Source organism: Zophobas morio, unplaced genomic scaffold, assembly GCF_036711695.1.
Source record: "Zophobas morio isolate AGI-343-1 ecotype UQ-CSIRO unplaced genomic scaffold, CSIRO_AGI_Zmor_V1 ptg000007l, whole genome shotgun sequence".
Lineage (NCBI taxonomy): Eukaryota > Metazoa > Arthropoda > Insecta > Coleoptera > Tenebrionidae > Zophobas > Zophobas morio.
The window spans coordinates 6,249,449-6,265,389 of record NW_026972112.1 but is presented as its reverse complement, the minus strand read 5'-3'; the positions used below and the strand labels follow the sequence as shown (position 1 = coordinate 6,265,389).

General features: G+C 32.2%; 3 protein-coding genes across 4 annotated transcripts in view; 2 read left to right on the top strand and 1 right to left on the bottom strand.

The window, feature by feature from the left end:
• Positions 1 to 15,171, bottom strand: part of LOC135124366 (odorant receptor 67c-like) — a 30,339-nt gene extending 15,168 nt beyond the window's left edge. Inside the window, exon 1 of the mRNA XM_064049390.1 lies at positions 15,125 to 15,171. The gene's annotated coding sequence lies outside the window, so the exon portion shown is untranslated. The remainder of the gene's footprint in view (positions 1 to 15,124) is intronic.
• LOC135124367 (cystein proteinase inhibitor protein salarin-like) lies at positions 76 to 13,526 on the top strand. 2 transcript variants are annotated; one of them, XM_064049392.1, is made up of 3 exons: positions 76 to 219; positions 266 to 520; positions 13,236 to 13,526. In XM_064049392.1, the coding sequence occupies exons 1-3, from the start codon at positions 133 to 135 to the stop codon at positions 13,446 to 13,448; spliced, it is 555 nt and encodes a 184-aa protein (XP_063905462.1). In that variant the 5' UTR covers positions 76 to 132; the 3' UTR covers positions 13,449 to 13,526. The 2 variants fall into 2 exon arrangements, with proteins under 2 accessions (XP_063905462.1, XP_063905461.1); XM_064049391.1 differs by lacking the exon at positions 13,236 to 13,526 and adding an exon at positions 577 to 876.
• Positions 13,934 to 14,754, top strand: LOC135124368 (crustapain-like). Its single transcript, XM_064049393.1, has 3 exons — positions 13,934 to 14,039; positions 14,270 to 14,402; positions 14,455 to 14,754. Exons 2-3 carry the CDS (start codon positions 14,307 to 14,309, stop codon positions 14,674 to 14,676), a joined length of 318 nt encoding a protein of 105 aa, XP_063905463.1. The 5' UTR covers positions 13,934 to 14,039; positions 14,270 to 14,306; the 3' UTR covers positions 14,677 to 14,754.
• Positions 15,172 to 15,941: the final 770 nt, after the last annotated feature.

Genomic DNA, 15,941 nt, shown 5'->3' with positions numbered 1-15,941 from the left:
TTAGTTAAATTTAGATTATGTTGTAATAATCAATGAACCAAACAAAATACTTTCACATTATGTCAAAATGTCAGTGAGTTGTCAGATAAATTAAATAAAAATCATTGTGCTCGTTGAATCTACTACACTTACATGATGTTTCGCAACAACAGAATCCAAAATCAACAGTTATCTCTCACAGACATGCTCGCATTTCCAAAAAAATGGGACCTTTATAAAGTACGTGTGGCTTAAACGTATTATTTAAATAATTTTACATTTATAGAAACAATTTAGTAAAGAATACAAAGATAAGGATGAGGACACGATACACAAACAAATTTATTTTTCCCGGTACGCACAAATGGAAGAAAACAATAAAAAAGTCAAAGAAAATTTAGTATATTTTAAAATAAATCATACCGAGTTCAGCGATCTAACTGAAGAAGAAATCCAAGCTTATTATTTGAAGAACCCTACCGAAAAAGCTAACAACTTCATAGCGGGAAAAAGCCCTGAGGAACAGTGGGAAAACTTCAAAGTGAGTATAGATGATGTATGAGTATTTGCACTTTTCGGTCAATTTGCTTTTTTAAGAAACAAATGAAAAAGAGATTTAGCTCGCAAAGCGAAGAAGACATTCCGAAATTTTTTTTCTTTTCAAAGATAAAGGAGGTTGAGGGGCAAGTAAGCAATCTGAAGAAAATCGGCCTTGCTGTTGATTTACAACACGTGAATCATTACTGTGACTACGATAAAAAAAACTCTGCGAAAACGTTCCTCGATGAAATTTTGAATGAAGAAACACCCAAAGGGAAGAAACGAAGATTCGAAGTGTTTTTTTAAAATGTAGACTAAAGGTTTTAAATGTTAAGAGGGATTCTGAAGAAAACAAAGTCGTCGTAAGATAATTTTCCCTATCACCTTCTCCATTTATATGTATATATTTAAAAAAACAGGTAATAAGGACCCCTTTATTTTTATTGTTTTTATGATGCTAGTCGTATAGCATTGTTACGATGATTGGGTATTTAAATTCGGCTGGTTTAAACTCAACAATTTATTATCCGTTCACGATCTTTATATAGTAGGGTTGGCCATGAAAATCTAGTGAGTTTATTGATATTCGAGGCAGAAGAATAAAAATTCCCTGAACTTTTTTCCTTAGGTTATGTTTCATTAAATAAAGGTTAAAAAATATGCTAGAAATATAAACATTGTTGTCGATACATTCAGTTTTAGTAGCAATGACCAAGTTAACGGTATCCATTTCTTAGAAAGCATACAACTTTACGCTATTTAAAACAGTTATTCGGCTTTTTGTAAGTGTTTATTTCATATGTAAGGAACAAACACGAAAATTTCACTTAAACATTGTTTTTATATGAAAGGGGGTTCTACATACGACTATTGTTGCATGCCACATTTAGCATCTGATCTTTAACTCTCAATAATCAGTTCGTTCTGCTGGCCCACTCTTCTTATAAATGGAAATTTCGACCTTTGAGAACAGCCTAAGTATTTCCATATCTGTCTTTTCGAAACTGCAAAAAACATCTTTTTATTGCAATTTTTTGTTGCAGTAAAACTATTTTAGGCATTTTCTTTTTAAATAATGTCGCAATGATCTGTGAATCTGTCACAATGACAAATTATCTATGCTGACAAAATTAAAACATTTGTTTGCTTGATTAAAAATTTGCGTCTACTAATTCTGATCTAATAAATGAGGTAGAAAAGTGGCAATCCAGCTCAAAGCAAATGTGTTGAAATTAATTGTTTTATACATCTAGTGGTTAGTATGTTTGTGGGTGAGTGAGAGGACCAGATAGAAATGAGTAATAAAATGGCGGTGTAGTCTTGATATTTACTGAAGGTATTGAAAGCAAAGTCTGTGAGGGTCCGTCATTTTAATATTAGTATGTGAATTGTCAGGGGTATTTCTTTAGTTACGAGGCGCCTTTTTGTTCAATAAAGAAACCCAAAGAAAACATTGTCTGACTTGAAATACAAAGAAAGATTAACAGGTTATGGGCCCAGAGACGCTGGACAAGTAAGACAAGCAATAAAAGTCAGTTAAATCAGTTCAGCCTCTGTTATTGTTGTTAAGTCTTGAGTGTCAGAAACGTTGTCGAACTCAGCAGAGTGTAGACCAGTAGGAAACAACCAAGTCTCCTTCAGTTGAGACCTGCCCAGCGAAACCATCATTTGTCAGCAGCATAACGTAAAAACGTCATTGCAAAATGGACACAACAAAGTCGAATATTGAAATGTTGTCGGAAGATCAAAATGATGAAGTAGATTATAAAGCCTGGCGTTTTAAAATTATTTTAATTTTAAAGTCGAAGAAATGTTTTGATTGTGTGATTGGTGCAGAGCCAAAACCATCTGGTGATCCAAACCAAAAAAAAAGTAAAAACAATTATTGGCTTAAATGTTAGTAAGAAAATTGCGAAACACATCATGTGTTGTAAAACGTCGCAACAAATGTTCGAAAAGTTAGAGAATTTGTATGGCAAAAAGTCAGATTATGAAATTGAAGGTCTGCAGCGAAAATTTTTCGGATTTCTGTTTGACAGCACAAAATCAGCTGTTGAAAACTGCAATGAGATACAACAACTAGCTCAAGATCTCAGTGCACAGGATGGAAACGACTATGAAAAGTGGGCAATGACTTGAATGCTCACCATATTGCCACAACGTCTCTACCATTTTCGCACATCATGGGACAATGTTACTGGAAATCAGAGAACCATCTCAAACCTAATTGAGAAGTTGAGATTAGAAGAGGACAGAATTAAAGCAGCTGAAGGATCAAGTGAACCTACAAGCAACAACGCACTCGTGATGCAGCACGAGAAGAGAAGCCAACAAGACAATCAAAAACAAAACAAGCAAGGTGAAAGTGCTGCCAGCATTTGTTTCAAATGTGGATAGAAGGGACATATAAAGAAGTACTGCAGAAACAAACCTTGTGGAAAGTCTACTGTAAAGAAAATTACCCCTGTCATCTCTGTGGTCAAATAGGTCATTTTGCTAAGGAGTCCCCAAAGAAGAATGATGACAAATTGGATAATGAGAGGTCGGAAAGGAATGAGAGAAGATTCGGAGGTCGTTCGAACAAACTTTATGTAGCCGTCGGTTTGTCACGTACTGAGCTCCCAAAACAACAACGAGTAGAAGATGTCTATGCTAACTGGTACCAAGACAGTGGAGCCACACAACATATGACTTCCAACAAAAGCTGGTTTGTGAATTTGAGACAACTGAAGCAACCTGTAACAGTCATTATGGGAGACTCAAATCAACTCAAGGCCTCAGCGGTTGGAGACATAGAACTTGAAGCCTACAATGGTAACAACTGGAGACTAGTCATTCTGGAAGACGTACTCTAGGTACCAGGTTTGAACTTTAACTTGATTTCACTCAGTCAAGTGATCGACAGAGGAGACATTGAGACGTGCAATAAAGATGTATCAATTATCAAGTCAAGTGACAACCAAACTGTTCTTACCATGGCTCAACGAGAAGGAAATTTGTATAGAGTGATGCTCCGACTACCCTGTATGAACACCAGCCTAATTGCAACTTCAATTGTCACCTGGCATGAGAGACTTGCACATCAGAACCTGAAATACGTCAAGGACATCCTATACAGGAATAACATCAAGTACATAGATGACTGAAACAATCGAGTCTGTGAAGGATGCATTTATGGGAAACAAAAATGAGAAGGTAGCAGCTCAATCATTGGATCTAGTTCATGTAGATCTTGGGGAAATGAATGAAGTTGAAAATCAATTTGGAAGGAACGTGAAAGAACTGAGGTCGGATCATGGAACTGAAATAAAGAACAAAACCACATATCAACTTTTGGAGGAACGAGGAATCAGGCATATGTTATCAAACGTTCACACACCACAACAGAATGGCAGAGTTGAAAGGGAAATGCAAACCGTGGTGGAATTTGCGAGGTCGGTCATACATGCGCGAAATTTGAAAGAAAATATATTAGTCCAGTCAAATTAGCGATCAACCTCGGAATGAGAGATAATAAGCTGAATTTTCGTATATACTTTCATTTTAGCGTTCTAAAAGTTGGCTCAAAAGTCTCATAAAATCTCGTGTCTGCGTCGTAAGTTATTCAAGGTCAAAGGTGAAGAAAAACAGTTTTTTGCGATTATCTCGGTTTCTATTGCTCCAATGATGTTAACGTCTATTATCGTAATTGTAGAGCATAAAATTTGGGACAAATTTTATTTGAAACATTTTTTCATGCGCTCAATCGTTTTTGAGATAGAGGGCAGTGAGCGCGCAGCGCTCATCCATACGTACTGTAATGCAATCAACCGTGAATATCTGTGAATACAACCTTTAATTTTGAATAATTTGTATTATTTATCAGTTAATACATTGCATTTAATAACATTTTACATATTTTCAATACATTCATTTAATGATAATGATACTTACCTACTTTGTGGAATTAAAAACTCTTTAAATGAAATACTTATTGTATGTATATCTTAATTTATTAAAAGTAGATTTTAAGTAGAAAAATAATTAAGTACATTATCTTTCAAATGTGTAAGTTTTTATATATTAGATAATATATTATACTTGTTATATAATTATATATCTAAAAGTTATATTAATTTTTTCAAAATAAAAATTTAAGGAAGTAAAACGAGTTAATGTATTTTAATTTTATCTTTGTTCAGTACCTGTACATTTCTTACGATTGAAATTGAATTGCAGTGAAAATCTAGAAATCTTTAATAATTTAAAGAACAAAAGTATTAATTTTTTCTTCTTTACCGTCATCTTCTGGACGTTCGGGAATTTCTGTTTCATCGTCATCATCTTCGGTGCCCTGAATCGTTGTTTCCTAACCTTCCAGTTATAATCATGATAGAAAAATAAGTATTTAAAACCTTACACATTTTAAAGATATAAATAAATTGAGATATACAATAAATATTTCATTAAATGCGTTTTTAATTACACAAAGTAGGTAAGTATTATTCAATGAATATGTTGAAAATATGTAAAATGTTTAAATACAATGTATTAATTGATAAATAATACAAATTTTTCAAAATTCAAGGTAGTATTCATAGATATTCACGGTTGATTGCATTACAGTACGTATGGATGAGCGCTGCGCGCTCACTGCCCTCTATCTCAAAAACGATTGAGCGCATGAAAAAATGTTTCAAATAAAATTTGTCCCAAATTTTGTGCTCTACAATTATGATAATAGATGTTAACATCACTGGAGGAATAGAAACCGAGATAATCGCAAAAAACTGTTTTTCTTCATCTTTGACCTTGAATAACTTACGACGCAGACACGAGATTTTATGAGACTTTTGACACAACTTTTAAAACGCTAAAATTAAGGTATATACAAAAATTCAGCTTATTATCTCTCATTCCGAGATTGATCCCTTTTTTATCCTAAAATGACTGGACTATATGGGCAGAAGCTGTCAACTACGTCGTGTTCACCTTGAATCAGACTGGCACCACCTCAGTCAACGCCAAGAGTACAGCAGACTTATGGTTCGGTCGTCGTATTGATATCTATAACTGAGGAGTTTCGGATGTGACTGCTACGTTCTGAAAACTGATCATAGAAGGAAGAAACTCTACAAGAAGTCTAGGAAGGGAATCTTTGTTGGATATGACACCGAGTCATCAAGCTATCGAATCATACATATATACCTGGAGAAAGAGAAGTCATTTGCTCTGACAATGTGATTTTTGATGAAGAGAAAACGAGATACCGAGACATAGGAAGTGTGCCAATAATATCTGAAAAGACTGATCTAGGTCATGAAGATGAAGAATGCGAGTTTGATACAAGTCTGAAGGATGAAGATCAAGAACAAGAAAATCTTGAAGGCGAAATGACTGAAGATGAAGATGAAGAGACAGCACCTCAGACAAGGCGAGGACTTCGTGATCGATCAGCGATAACAATGCCACACCGACTGAAAGATTATGTACTCGGCGATCTCACACCGAACAGAAGTGCAAATGTAGCTTTGATACGAGAAATCCAAGATATCACTGTCAATGAGCACTGAAGGATGATAGATGGAAACGTGCGATGCAAGAAGAACTTAGCTAATTCTTTGACACAAATGAAAACTTGGAGACTTGTGAAATGCCCCGAAGGAGTTCAACCGTTGACATGCAGATGGGTATTACGTAAGAAGGCAGATGGAAGATTGAAAGCATGTTTGGTAGCACGCGGTTTTGAACAAGAAGAAGGGATTGATTATATGGAAACGTTCAGTCCAGTAGCTCGCCATACTTCAATTCGTCTTATGCTGAGTCATGCAGCTACCCAGAAGATGAAACTTGTTCCCTTTGATGTCAAGACAGCTTTCCTATATGGTAACCTGGAGGAGGAAATTTACATGCATCAACCAGAAGGATTTGAAGATGGCACCAACTATGTCTGCAAATTACAGAAAGGATTATATGGACTGAAACAGGCTCCGAGGAACTGGCATGATACGATTTCAAAATTTCTTGAGAAGAAAATAGGATTAATGAACACCGATGATGATCCCTGTTTGTATTGTAATAAGGATAAGACTATCCTAATAACTTTGTTCGTCGACGACGGATTTATCGCTGGCTATGATGAAAAGGAAATCTACAAGATACTCGACATCAACAACTCAAAATTCGAAATCACATACAGCCGCCAAGTTCAAAACAAGGTCGCATACCTCGGAATGGAAATTCACATTGACAAAGAAGGCATCTTTGTAGATTAACCAAAGTATACAGAGAAGATCATTCGACGCTTTAAATTCGATACGTGCAATGCAAAGTCAACTCCCATTGAGAAAGGCATGGTAACATGAGAAGAGGACAAGATGAACGATCAACCCATATCGCCATCTATCCCATACAGAGAAGCGATTGGAAGCCTGTTGTACCTGGCCATAATTTCTTGACCGGATATCAGTTTTGCTGTTAACTTTCTAAGTCGCTTTAACGGAAAGGCAATGATGAGTCACTGGCGAATGGTAAAAAGGATTTTTCAATATCTCAAAGGAACACCAAATCATGGTATCTTCTTTGAAGGAAGTGACACACTCGTTGCTTACTCGGATTCCGACTATGGTGGAGATCCTGAGACTAAACATTCAACTACGGGAGTACTTGTGATGAGAAGAGGACCAATCGTTTGGTCACACAGAAACAGCGTTTGGTAGCAACATCCACTGCGGAAGCAGAGTACCGAGCAGCCGTGTCTGCAATTGACGATGTTTGTTGAATCAAAAGAATTTGTCTGGAACTTGAAATTGTAAAGGAAGATAAACCCATCGAATTACTTAGAAGCATATAGAAATCCCACGGAGGTTCATTCAAGAACATGTTGACAAGACCGTCACATTCAAACATGTTGATAGTGGTAACCAACTTGCTGATATATTTACAAAATCTCTCCCAAGAAAATTGTTTGAATCACTTTGTTCTAAAATAATTAAGGAGGAGTGTTGAAATTAATTATTTTGTACATCTAGTGGTTAGTATGTTTGTGGGTGAATGAGAGGAGCGGATAGAAATGAGTAATAAAATGGCGGTGAATTGTCAGGGATGTTTCTTTAGTTATGAGGCACCTTTTTGTTCAATAAAGAAACCCAAAGAAAACTTAACATTGTCTGAATTGAAATACAAAGTAAGATTAACATCAATCAAACTACTGACAGACAAAAAACTAAATCATCAAATCAGTTTATCCAACTTAAATAAAAAATATCAAAGCCTACTTTACTATATAAAGATCGTGAATGGATAATACACGACTGATTACACAGCGATTTTGTACTAAATAAATCCGGCGCAACTTGACTATACTGTCATGGACTGAAGTGGCTGAATAATAATCGTTCCCGAAGGTGGCTTCTATTTAAAGTCATACTTCCCTTCTAGAAGTTCCGCAGTGGAGGTCTTTCTGGATTCCCCATCGCGACTTCCGCTTCCAGCCCGCCGCCGTCATCGACGATGTTACCTTATGATGAAAATTAAGAACCCTCCTACTACAACGTGGGAATGGACATGAAACAAGTTTATTTTAATAAAAATATTTTTTTTTACTTTTGGAAGAGTAAAAGTTGGTCCAACACTTGAAGTATCTGTTTCCAGCAATTTCACTTTTTCATGAAACCCCTGAAACAAGTATTGTGAGAAAAATGAAAGGTACTGTTCACACAGTACAAACAGCACTTCGGATTTTTGGAATTTTTTGATATTTTTGGGATTCATCGATTTTTTGGGATGTATTATTCGAATATTTTGCAATTTTTGGAATTTATAGATCGGATTTTTTTTGATTTCGCACGTTTATTTGAATGTTTTTGGATTCTTTGGTTTTTGTGGATTTTTTGAATTTTTTTGGAATTTTTCAATTTTTTTTTAATTATGGATTATTATCTTTTTTTTGAATTTATTTGTAAGGTGGCTTTTTTTCGGTTTGTTAGATTCTTTTTGGATTGTATTGGAATTGTATTTTTTTTGCATGTTTTGCTTTTTTTTTGGATTCTTTGGATTTCCTGGATATTATTGATTTTTTGGATTTATTTGGAATTTTTGGAACATTTGGATGTTTTGGATTATTTTAGATAGTATCGGAATTCTTGGAGTGTCTGGTTTTTATGGATTTTTATGATTTTTTTAAATTTTTTGTCAGATTCTTTAGTTTTTGTTATTTTTTTTGGATTATTTGGAATTTTTGAAATTTTTAGACTTTTTCAATTTTTTTGGTTTTTTCTGGAACTTTTGGGTTTTTTGCAATTTTTGGAATTGATGGATTTTCTCGAATTTTTTATTTTTTTTTGGAATCTGTTGATTTTATGGATTTTTTGGATTATGTAGACTTTCCCCTCTTTTATCGATTTTTTTGGATTTTTTTGGCATTATATTGATTTTTTTGGATTTACTTCGGATTTTTCGAATTTTTTGATTTTTTGGGATTTATGGATTTTTTGGGTTGTATTATTGGAATATTTTGCAAATTTTGGAATTTATGGATTGGATTTTTCTGAATTTTGCACGTTTATTTGAATTTTTTTGGATTCTGTGGTTTTCGTGGATTTTTTAATTTTATTGGAATTTTTCAATTTTTTTGAAAATTATGGATTTTTATGTTTTTTTTTTGGATTTATTTGTAAGTGTTGGCTTTTTTTCGGTTTGTTAGATTCTTTTTGGATTGTATTAGAATTGTATTTTTTTTGCATTTTTTGCTTTTTTTTTGGATTCTTTGGATTTCCTGGGTATTATTGATTTTTTGGATTTATTTGGAATTTTTAGAACATTTGGATCTTTTAGATTATCAGATTTTTTGAATTTTTTAGCATTTTTTTTAATTCTTTAGTTTTTGTTATTTTTTGGATTATATGGAATTTTTGGAAATTTGCATTGGGTTGTTTGGTACTTTTGGGTTTTTTGCAATTTTTGGCATTTATGGATTTTCTTGGATTTTCGATGTTTTTTACAATCTGTGGATTTTTTGGATTGTTTGGTCTTTCCTGGCTTTTATCGATTTTTTTGGATTATTTTGGAATTTTATCGATTTTTTTTTGGATTTACTTCGGATTTTTCGATTTTTTTTATTTTTTTGGAATTTATGGGTTTTTTCGATTTTTTAGATTCTTTTTGGATTGTATTGGAATTGTATTTTTTGCATTTTTTTTGTTTTTTTTTTTGATTCCTTGGATTTCATGGATATTATTGATTTTTTGGATATTTTTTTAATTTTTGGAATTTTTTGGATATTTTTGGAACTTTTTTAATAGTTTTGAATTTATTTGGAATTTTTGAAACATTCGGATTTTTTAGATTATTTTGAGTTGTATTGGAATTCTGGGAATTTGTTTTTGCTTTAATTTTTTATTTTTTCTGTCAAATTTTTTGGATTTCTTATTTTTTGTGGATTTTTGGGGTTATTTGAAATTTTTGTAATTTTTAGAATTTTTCAAATTTTTTTTTGTTCATTCTGGATTGCATTGGGTTTTTTTGGAACTTTTGGATTCTTGCAATTTTTGGAATTGATAGATTTGCTTGAATTTTTGATTTTTTTTAGAATCTGTTGATTTTATGAATTTTTTGGAATATGTAGACTTTCCTCTCTTATATCGATTTTTTAGGAATTTTTGGGATTGTATTGATTTTTTTGGATACTTTTGGATTTTTTGGATTTACTTCGGATTTTTCGAATTTTTTGATTTTTTGGGATTTATGGATTTTTTGGGTTGTATTATTGGAAGATTTTGCAAATTTTGGAATTTATGGATTAGATTTTTCTGGATTTTGCACGTTTATTTGAATTTTTTTGGATTCTGTGGTTTTCGTGGATTTTTTTAATTTTTCTGGAATTTTTCAATTTTTTTGGAAATTATGGATTTTTATGTTTTTTTTTTGGATTTATTTGTAAGTTTTGGCTTTTTTTCGGTTTGTTAGATTCTTTTTGGATTGTATTAGAATTGTTGTATTTTTTTTTTGCATTTTTTGCGGTTTTTTGTATTCTTTGGATTTCCTGGGTATTATTGATTTTTTGGATTTATTTGGAATTTTTGGAACATTTGGATCTTTTGGATTATTTTGGATACTATCGGAATTCTTGGAATTTCTGGTATTTATGGAGTTTTGATTTTTTTTTTATTTTTTGTCAGATTTTTTGAATTTTTTTGCATTTTTTTTTATTCTTTAGTTTTTGTTATTTTTTGGATAATTTGGAAATTTTGCAAATTTGCATTGGGTTGTTTGCAATTTTTGGCATTTATGATAGATTTTCTTGGATTTTTGATTTTTTTTAGAATCTGTGGATTGTTTGGATTGTTTGGTCTTTCCTGGCTTTTATCGATTTTTTGGATTATTTTGGAATTTTATCGATTTTTTTTTGGATTTACTTCGGATTTTTCGATTTTTTTTATTTTTTTGGAATTTATGGGTTTTTTTCGATTTTTTAGATTCTTTTTGGATTGTATTGGAATTGTATTTTTTGCATTTTTTGTTTTTTTTTTGATTCCTTGGATTTCATGGGTATTATTGATTTTTTGGATATTTTTTTAATTTTTGGAATTTTTTGGATATTTTTGGAACTTTTTTAATAGTTTTGAATTTATTTGGAATTTTTGGAACATTCGGATTTTTTAGATTATTCTGAATTGTATTGGAATTCTGGGAATTTGTTTTTGCTTTAATTTTTTATTTTTTCTGTCAAATTTTTTGGATTTCTTATTTTTTGTGGATTTTTTGGTTTATTTGAAATTTTTGTAATTTTTAGAATTTTTCAATTTTTTTTTGTTCATTCTAGATTGCATTGGGTTTTTTGGAACTTTTGGATTTTTGCAATTTTTGGAATTGATATATTTGCTTGAATTTTTGATTTTTTTTTAGAATCTGTTGATTTTATGGATTTTTTGGATTATGTAGACTTTCCTCTCTTTTATCGATTTTTTTGGAATTTTTGGGATTGTATTGATTTTTTTGGATACTTTTGGATTTTTTGGATTTACTTCGGATTTTTCGAATTTTTTAATTTTTTGGGATTTATAGATTTTTTGGGTTGTATTATTGGAATATTTTGCAAATTTTGAAATTTATGGATTGGATTTTTCTGGATTTTGCACGTTTATTTGAATTTTTTTGGATTCTGTAGTTTTCGTGGATTTTTTTAATTTTTTTGGATTTTTTCAATTTTTTTGGAAATTATGGATTTTTATGTTTTGTTTTTGGATTTATTTGTAAGTTTTGGCTTTTTTTCGGTTTGTTAGATTCTTTTTGAATTGTATTAGAATTGTTGTATTTTTTTTGCATTTTTTGCTTTTTTTTGGATTCTTTGGATTTCCTGGGTATTATTGATTTTTTGGATTTATTTGGAATTTTTTGAACATTTGGATCTTTTAGATTATTTTGGATAGTATCTAGTATAGAATTCTTGGAATTTCTGGTATTTATGGAGTTTTGATTTTTTTTTTTTTTATTTTTTGTCAGATTTTTTGAATTTTTTTGCATTTTATTTTATTCTTTAGTTTTTGTTATTTTTTGCATTATTTGGAATTTTTGGAAATTTGCATTGGGTTGTTTGCAATTTTTGGCATTTATGGATTTTCTTGGATTTTTGATTTGTTTTAGAATCTGTGGATGTTTTGGATTGTTTGGTCTTTCCTGGCTTTTATCGATTTTTTTGGATTAGTTTGGAATTTTATCGATTTTTTTTGGATTTACTTCGGATTTTTCGATTTTTTTTATTTTTTTGGAAGTTATGGTTTTTTTTTTCGATTTTTTAGATTCTTTTTGGATTGTATTGGAATTGTATTTTTTGCATTTTTTTTGTTTTTTTTTTTTGGATTCCTTGGATTTCATGGGTATTCTTGATTTTTTGGATATTTTTTTAATTTTTGGAATTTTTTGGATATTTTTGTAACTTTTTTAATAGTTTTGAATTTATTTGGAATTTTTGGAACATTCGGATTTTTTAGATTATTTTGAGTTGTATTGGAATTCTGGGAATTTGTTTTTGCTTTAATTTTTTATTTTTTCTGTCAAATTTTTTGGATTTCTTATTTTTTGTGGATTTTTTGGATTATTTGAAATTTTTGTAATTTTCAGAATTTTTCAATTTTTTTTTGTTCATTCTGGATTGCATTGGGTTTTTTGGAACTTTTGGATGTTTGCAATTTTTGGAAAAGATAGATTTGCTTAAATTTTTGATTTTTTTTAGAATCTGTTGATTTTATGGATTTTTTGGATTATGTAGACTTTCCTCTCTTTTATCGATTTTTTTGGAATTTTTTTTTGCTGAACTTAGTCCAGAAAAAAAGTTGTATTAACACGTAACACTAATTAAAGCTCTTCCTTCATTTCTTCAATTCATTTGTAAGTTCGAGTACGTTCAAATAATAATTGTAAAATAATACGGAACAGTACTACACTGTTCTAGCCCCGGTTTATTTGCCGATAAAGTTAACAAACAGACGACTCACACTATGTACCTTCTAACATGAATCACCATGACATTCCGGTTCGCAGAACTAACAACTCGCTTACCTCCATTTATACGCTCTGCTTTGTTTATGTACCGTGCGTTCGTCTTTACTCCTATTCGTTGTCGCAATGAGTGCTGCACCCTTTACCGAAACCGAAATTACGGAAAAATGGGAGAACTTCAAAGTAAGTACTTGTAGCCATGTTTATTTTCGATTTATTTTTACCGTGCACGTTTGTAGACGGAATTCGGGAAGAACTATCCCGACGAGAATGAAGAACAAATGAGGAAGAAACTTTTCACGAAAACTTTGCTGTCAGTTGAAGAGCACAACAAAAAGTACGAGCGGGGGGAAGTGACTTTTGGTGTAGGTATCAATCATTTCTCTGATCAAACTCCTGAAGAGAGAGCCCGCAGTCGTGGATTTCGTCTACCCTCAACTGACAAAAAGTAAGCGTGTCATGTAATAATGGACGCTTTTAATTACCCTAGCTGTATCTGCATTTAAATAAAATGGTTTTTATTAACACAAGATTTGTTATTCGCACCAATATTCACAACGGTAGTACCAAATCGTAACTGTCCAGAGTTGTCAGTTAGGTAACACGTGAAGTGTTATGGGTCTTTTCCAAGTTTATAAATGTATTATTGTTCTAGTCATAACTAGGTAATTAAATTACATAATCACACTGTCACAAAAAAGTGATACATCAAACCAGGTACTTAAATATTGACATAACAAAAAAAGCCTGTCCTTCTAATATTTACAGATTTCATATTTTAAAACAAGTACCTATTTCAAATATATTTTGTTTATCGTTACTCTATAATAAAAGTAGCGTAGGAATGCCTTTGAAATATGTTTACCTATCACAAATATGCACTATGGTGAAATCACCGCAGTGTTTGGCAAATTTTCATTTAACGACCCATTTATTGAAAACTACATAAATGCACAGCAGATGTCCTTGGCTGTGGGTTACCTTATAACTCTTCTTTCACTTCTTCATCTTCAGTCAACCCGGCAAGACGGAGAATCCAAGCAGTAAGTTTGACCACATTCATACATTAAATATAAACACACAAAAGATTTACTAATCTACAATGGATAGTTTAGGTTTATTTGTTGATAACAACAATGTTAACAAAAAAAAGACTCATTTCTGTATTTTCCCTCATTACTATGGCTTTTCAGTTGACCCATAACAACTGTATAAATACTCCTTTATCTCCCATTTCTAATCAGTAATCACCAATTTCTGTGTACACTTGTAGAGCGCACTAGTCAGTAGTTCCACTGCTAGAGTGAATCATGAAATTATTAATACTTGTTATCGTCGTCGCAATGAGTGCCGCAACTTCAGCCTTAACCGAAACCGAAATTACGGAAAAATGGGCCACCTACAAAGTAAGTACATTTGTCCATGTTTATTCTCGTTCTATTTTTAACGTGTACACAGACTGAATTCGGGAAGAACTATCCCGATGAGAAGGAGGAACAGATGAGGAAGAAACTTTTCACGGAAACGTTGAAATTCATTGAAGAGCATAACAAAAAATACGAGCGTGGGGAAGTTACCTTCACTGTGGGTCTCAATCATTTCGCTGATTTGACCCCTGAAGAGAAAAGACCCTACAGTCACGGAGTCCTCAGACCCTCAACTGACAAAAGCGAAAAGTGAGGTTATCTGCAAATAATGGGCGTTTTCAATTACGTATAAATGTATTTGCCATTGAATAAAATGTTGCTTATGTAGACATTACTGGGAAATTTAATCACCATCGGACCCTGAAGGCCATGCAATCACCAGAATGAATAATTGTCGATGTGATAATATTTCCAGCAGCTGTTGTTGTGACGCGTATGCAACCAACTATACACAACTGGAATGTGAAAGATACACAATATCAAACCCTAGTTTTTAGGAAACCAAATGTGTTTGTATAGTTTGGTGCTGGCTAAATACGCGATAAAATTTTAAACAATTGTTTATGTGAGTGAACACATGCTGCACCCATTTTGGAGCACATCAAAGTAAAATCCTAATTAGCAGTTAAAATGTTTAATTATGTTTGTTCCACTATCGATAATTTTCCAAACATACTAAAAATATTTGATAACCTACTTACGTGTAATGGAGGTGGTCACCAAATGAATATTTATTCGTTTTCAAAGAAATAAAATTATTGCGTCACAATGAAATAATTAAACTTGAAACTTGTAAATTTTCCAAGATAGATTCCAGTGGCGTATCAATGCAACTCCAGTCGGAGTTTCACAACTCACCAATTCATATGTTTACTTCACCTTGAAAACACAAACTCTTTTCAATAATATATTTATGTGTATTAATCAGTGACGGCTAAAAAAATTGTTTTCTTATTTCTCAAATTATTTGGTACGGCCTGGCCGTCCCTGACGAGGTGTCACTGGTATTAATTTTGGTTGCTTCGAAATTTAACGATCTTAATTTTATGCTCCAGTAAATCGAATGGTAAAATAAAATCAAAAATTTTAGTAGGAGACTAGGAGGTATAAGTACACGTTGTTGAATCCATTTTACCTATTATCGTCTCAGGTACGTATGACATACTTACTTTCTATATCTTCCATTTATTGTCACCGATTTGTTTTAAACAGTTTAATTGATTCATTACTTTTCCCTCAACCAAATGTTGCTGTTAATACTCTTGGTCGTTACGATGTTTGCTGCAGCTTCACCTCTTGACGAAGCGGAAATTGACCGACACTGGATCACATTCAAAGTAGTTGCTTTTGTCCATGTTTACTTTCGTTTTATTGCATGTGCATTTACAGAAACAGTACAACAAGAACTATCCTAATGAGGAGGAGGAACAGAGAAGGAAAAACATTTTCAGAGAAAATTTGAAATGGCTTGATACACATAAACAATTCAAGCAAGAGAAACTTTCGTGGATTCTGGGT

Coding starts and splice junctions, on each gene's coding strand:
- LOC135124367 (XM_064049391.1), top strand. CDS start 133: ATGATGTTTCGCAACAACAGAATCCAAAATCAACAGTTATCTCTCACA. Junction 220..265: donor AAAAATGGGACCTTTATAAA/GTACGTGTGGCT, acceptor TTACATTTATAG/AAACAATTTAGTAAAGAATA. Junction 521..576: donor AACAGTGGGAAAACTTCAAA/GTGAGTATAGAT, acceptor TGCTTTTTTAAG/AAACAAATGAAAAAGAGATT.
- LOC135124368 (XM_064049393.1), top strand. CDS start 14,307: ATGAAATTATTAATACTTGTTATCGTCGTCGCAATGAGTGCCGCAACT. Junction 14,403..14,454: donor AAAAATGGGCCACCTACAAA/GTAAGTACATTT, acceptor ACGTGTACACAG/ACTGAATTCGGGAAGAACTA.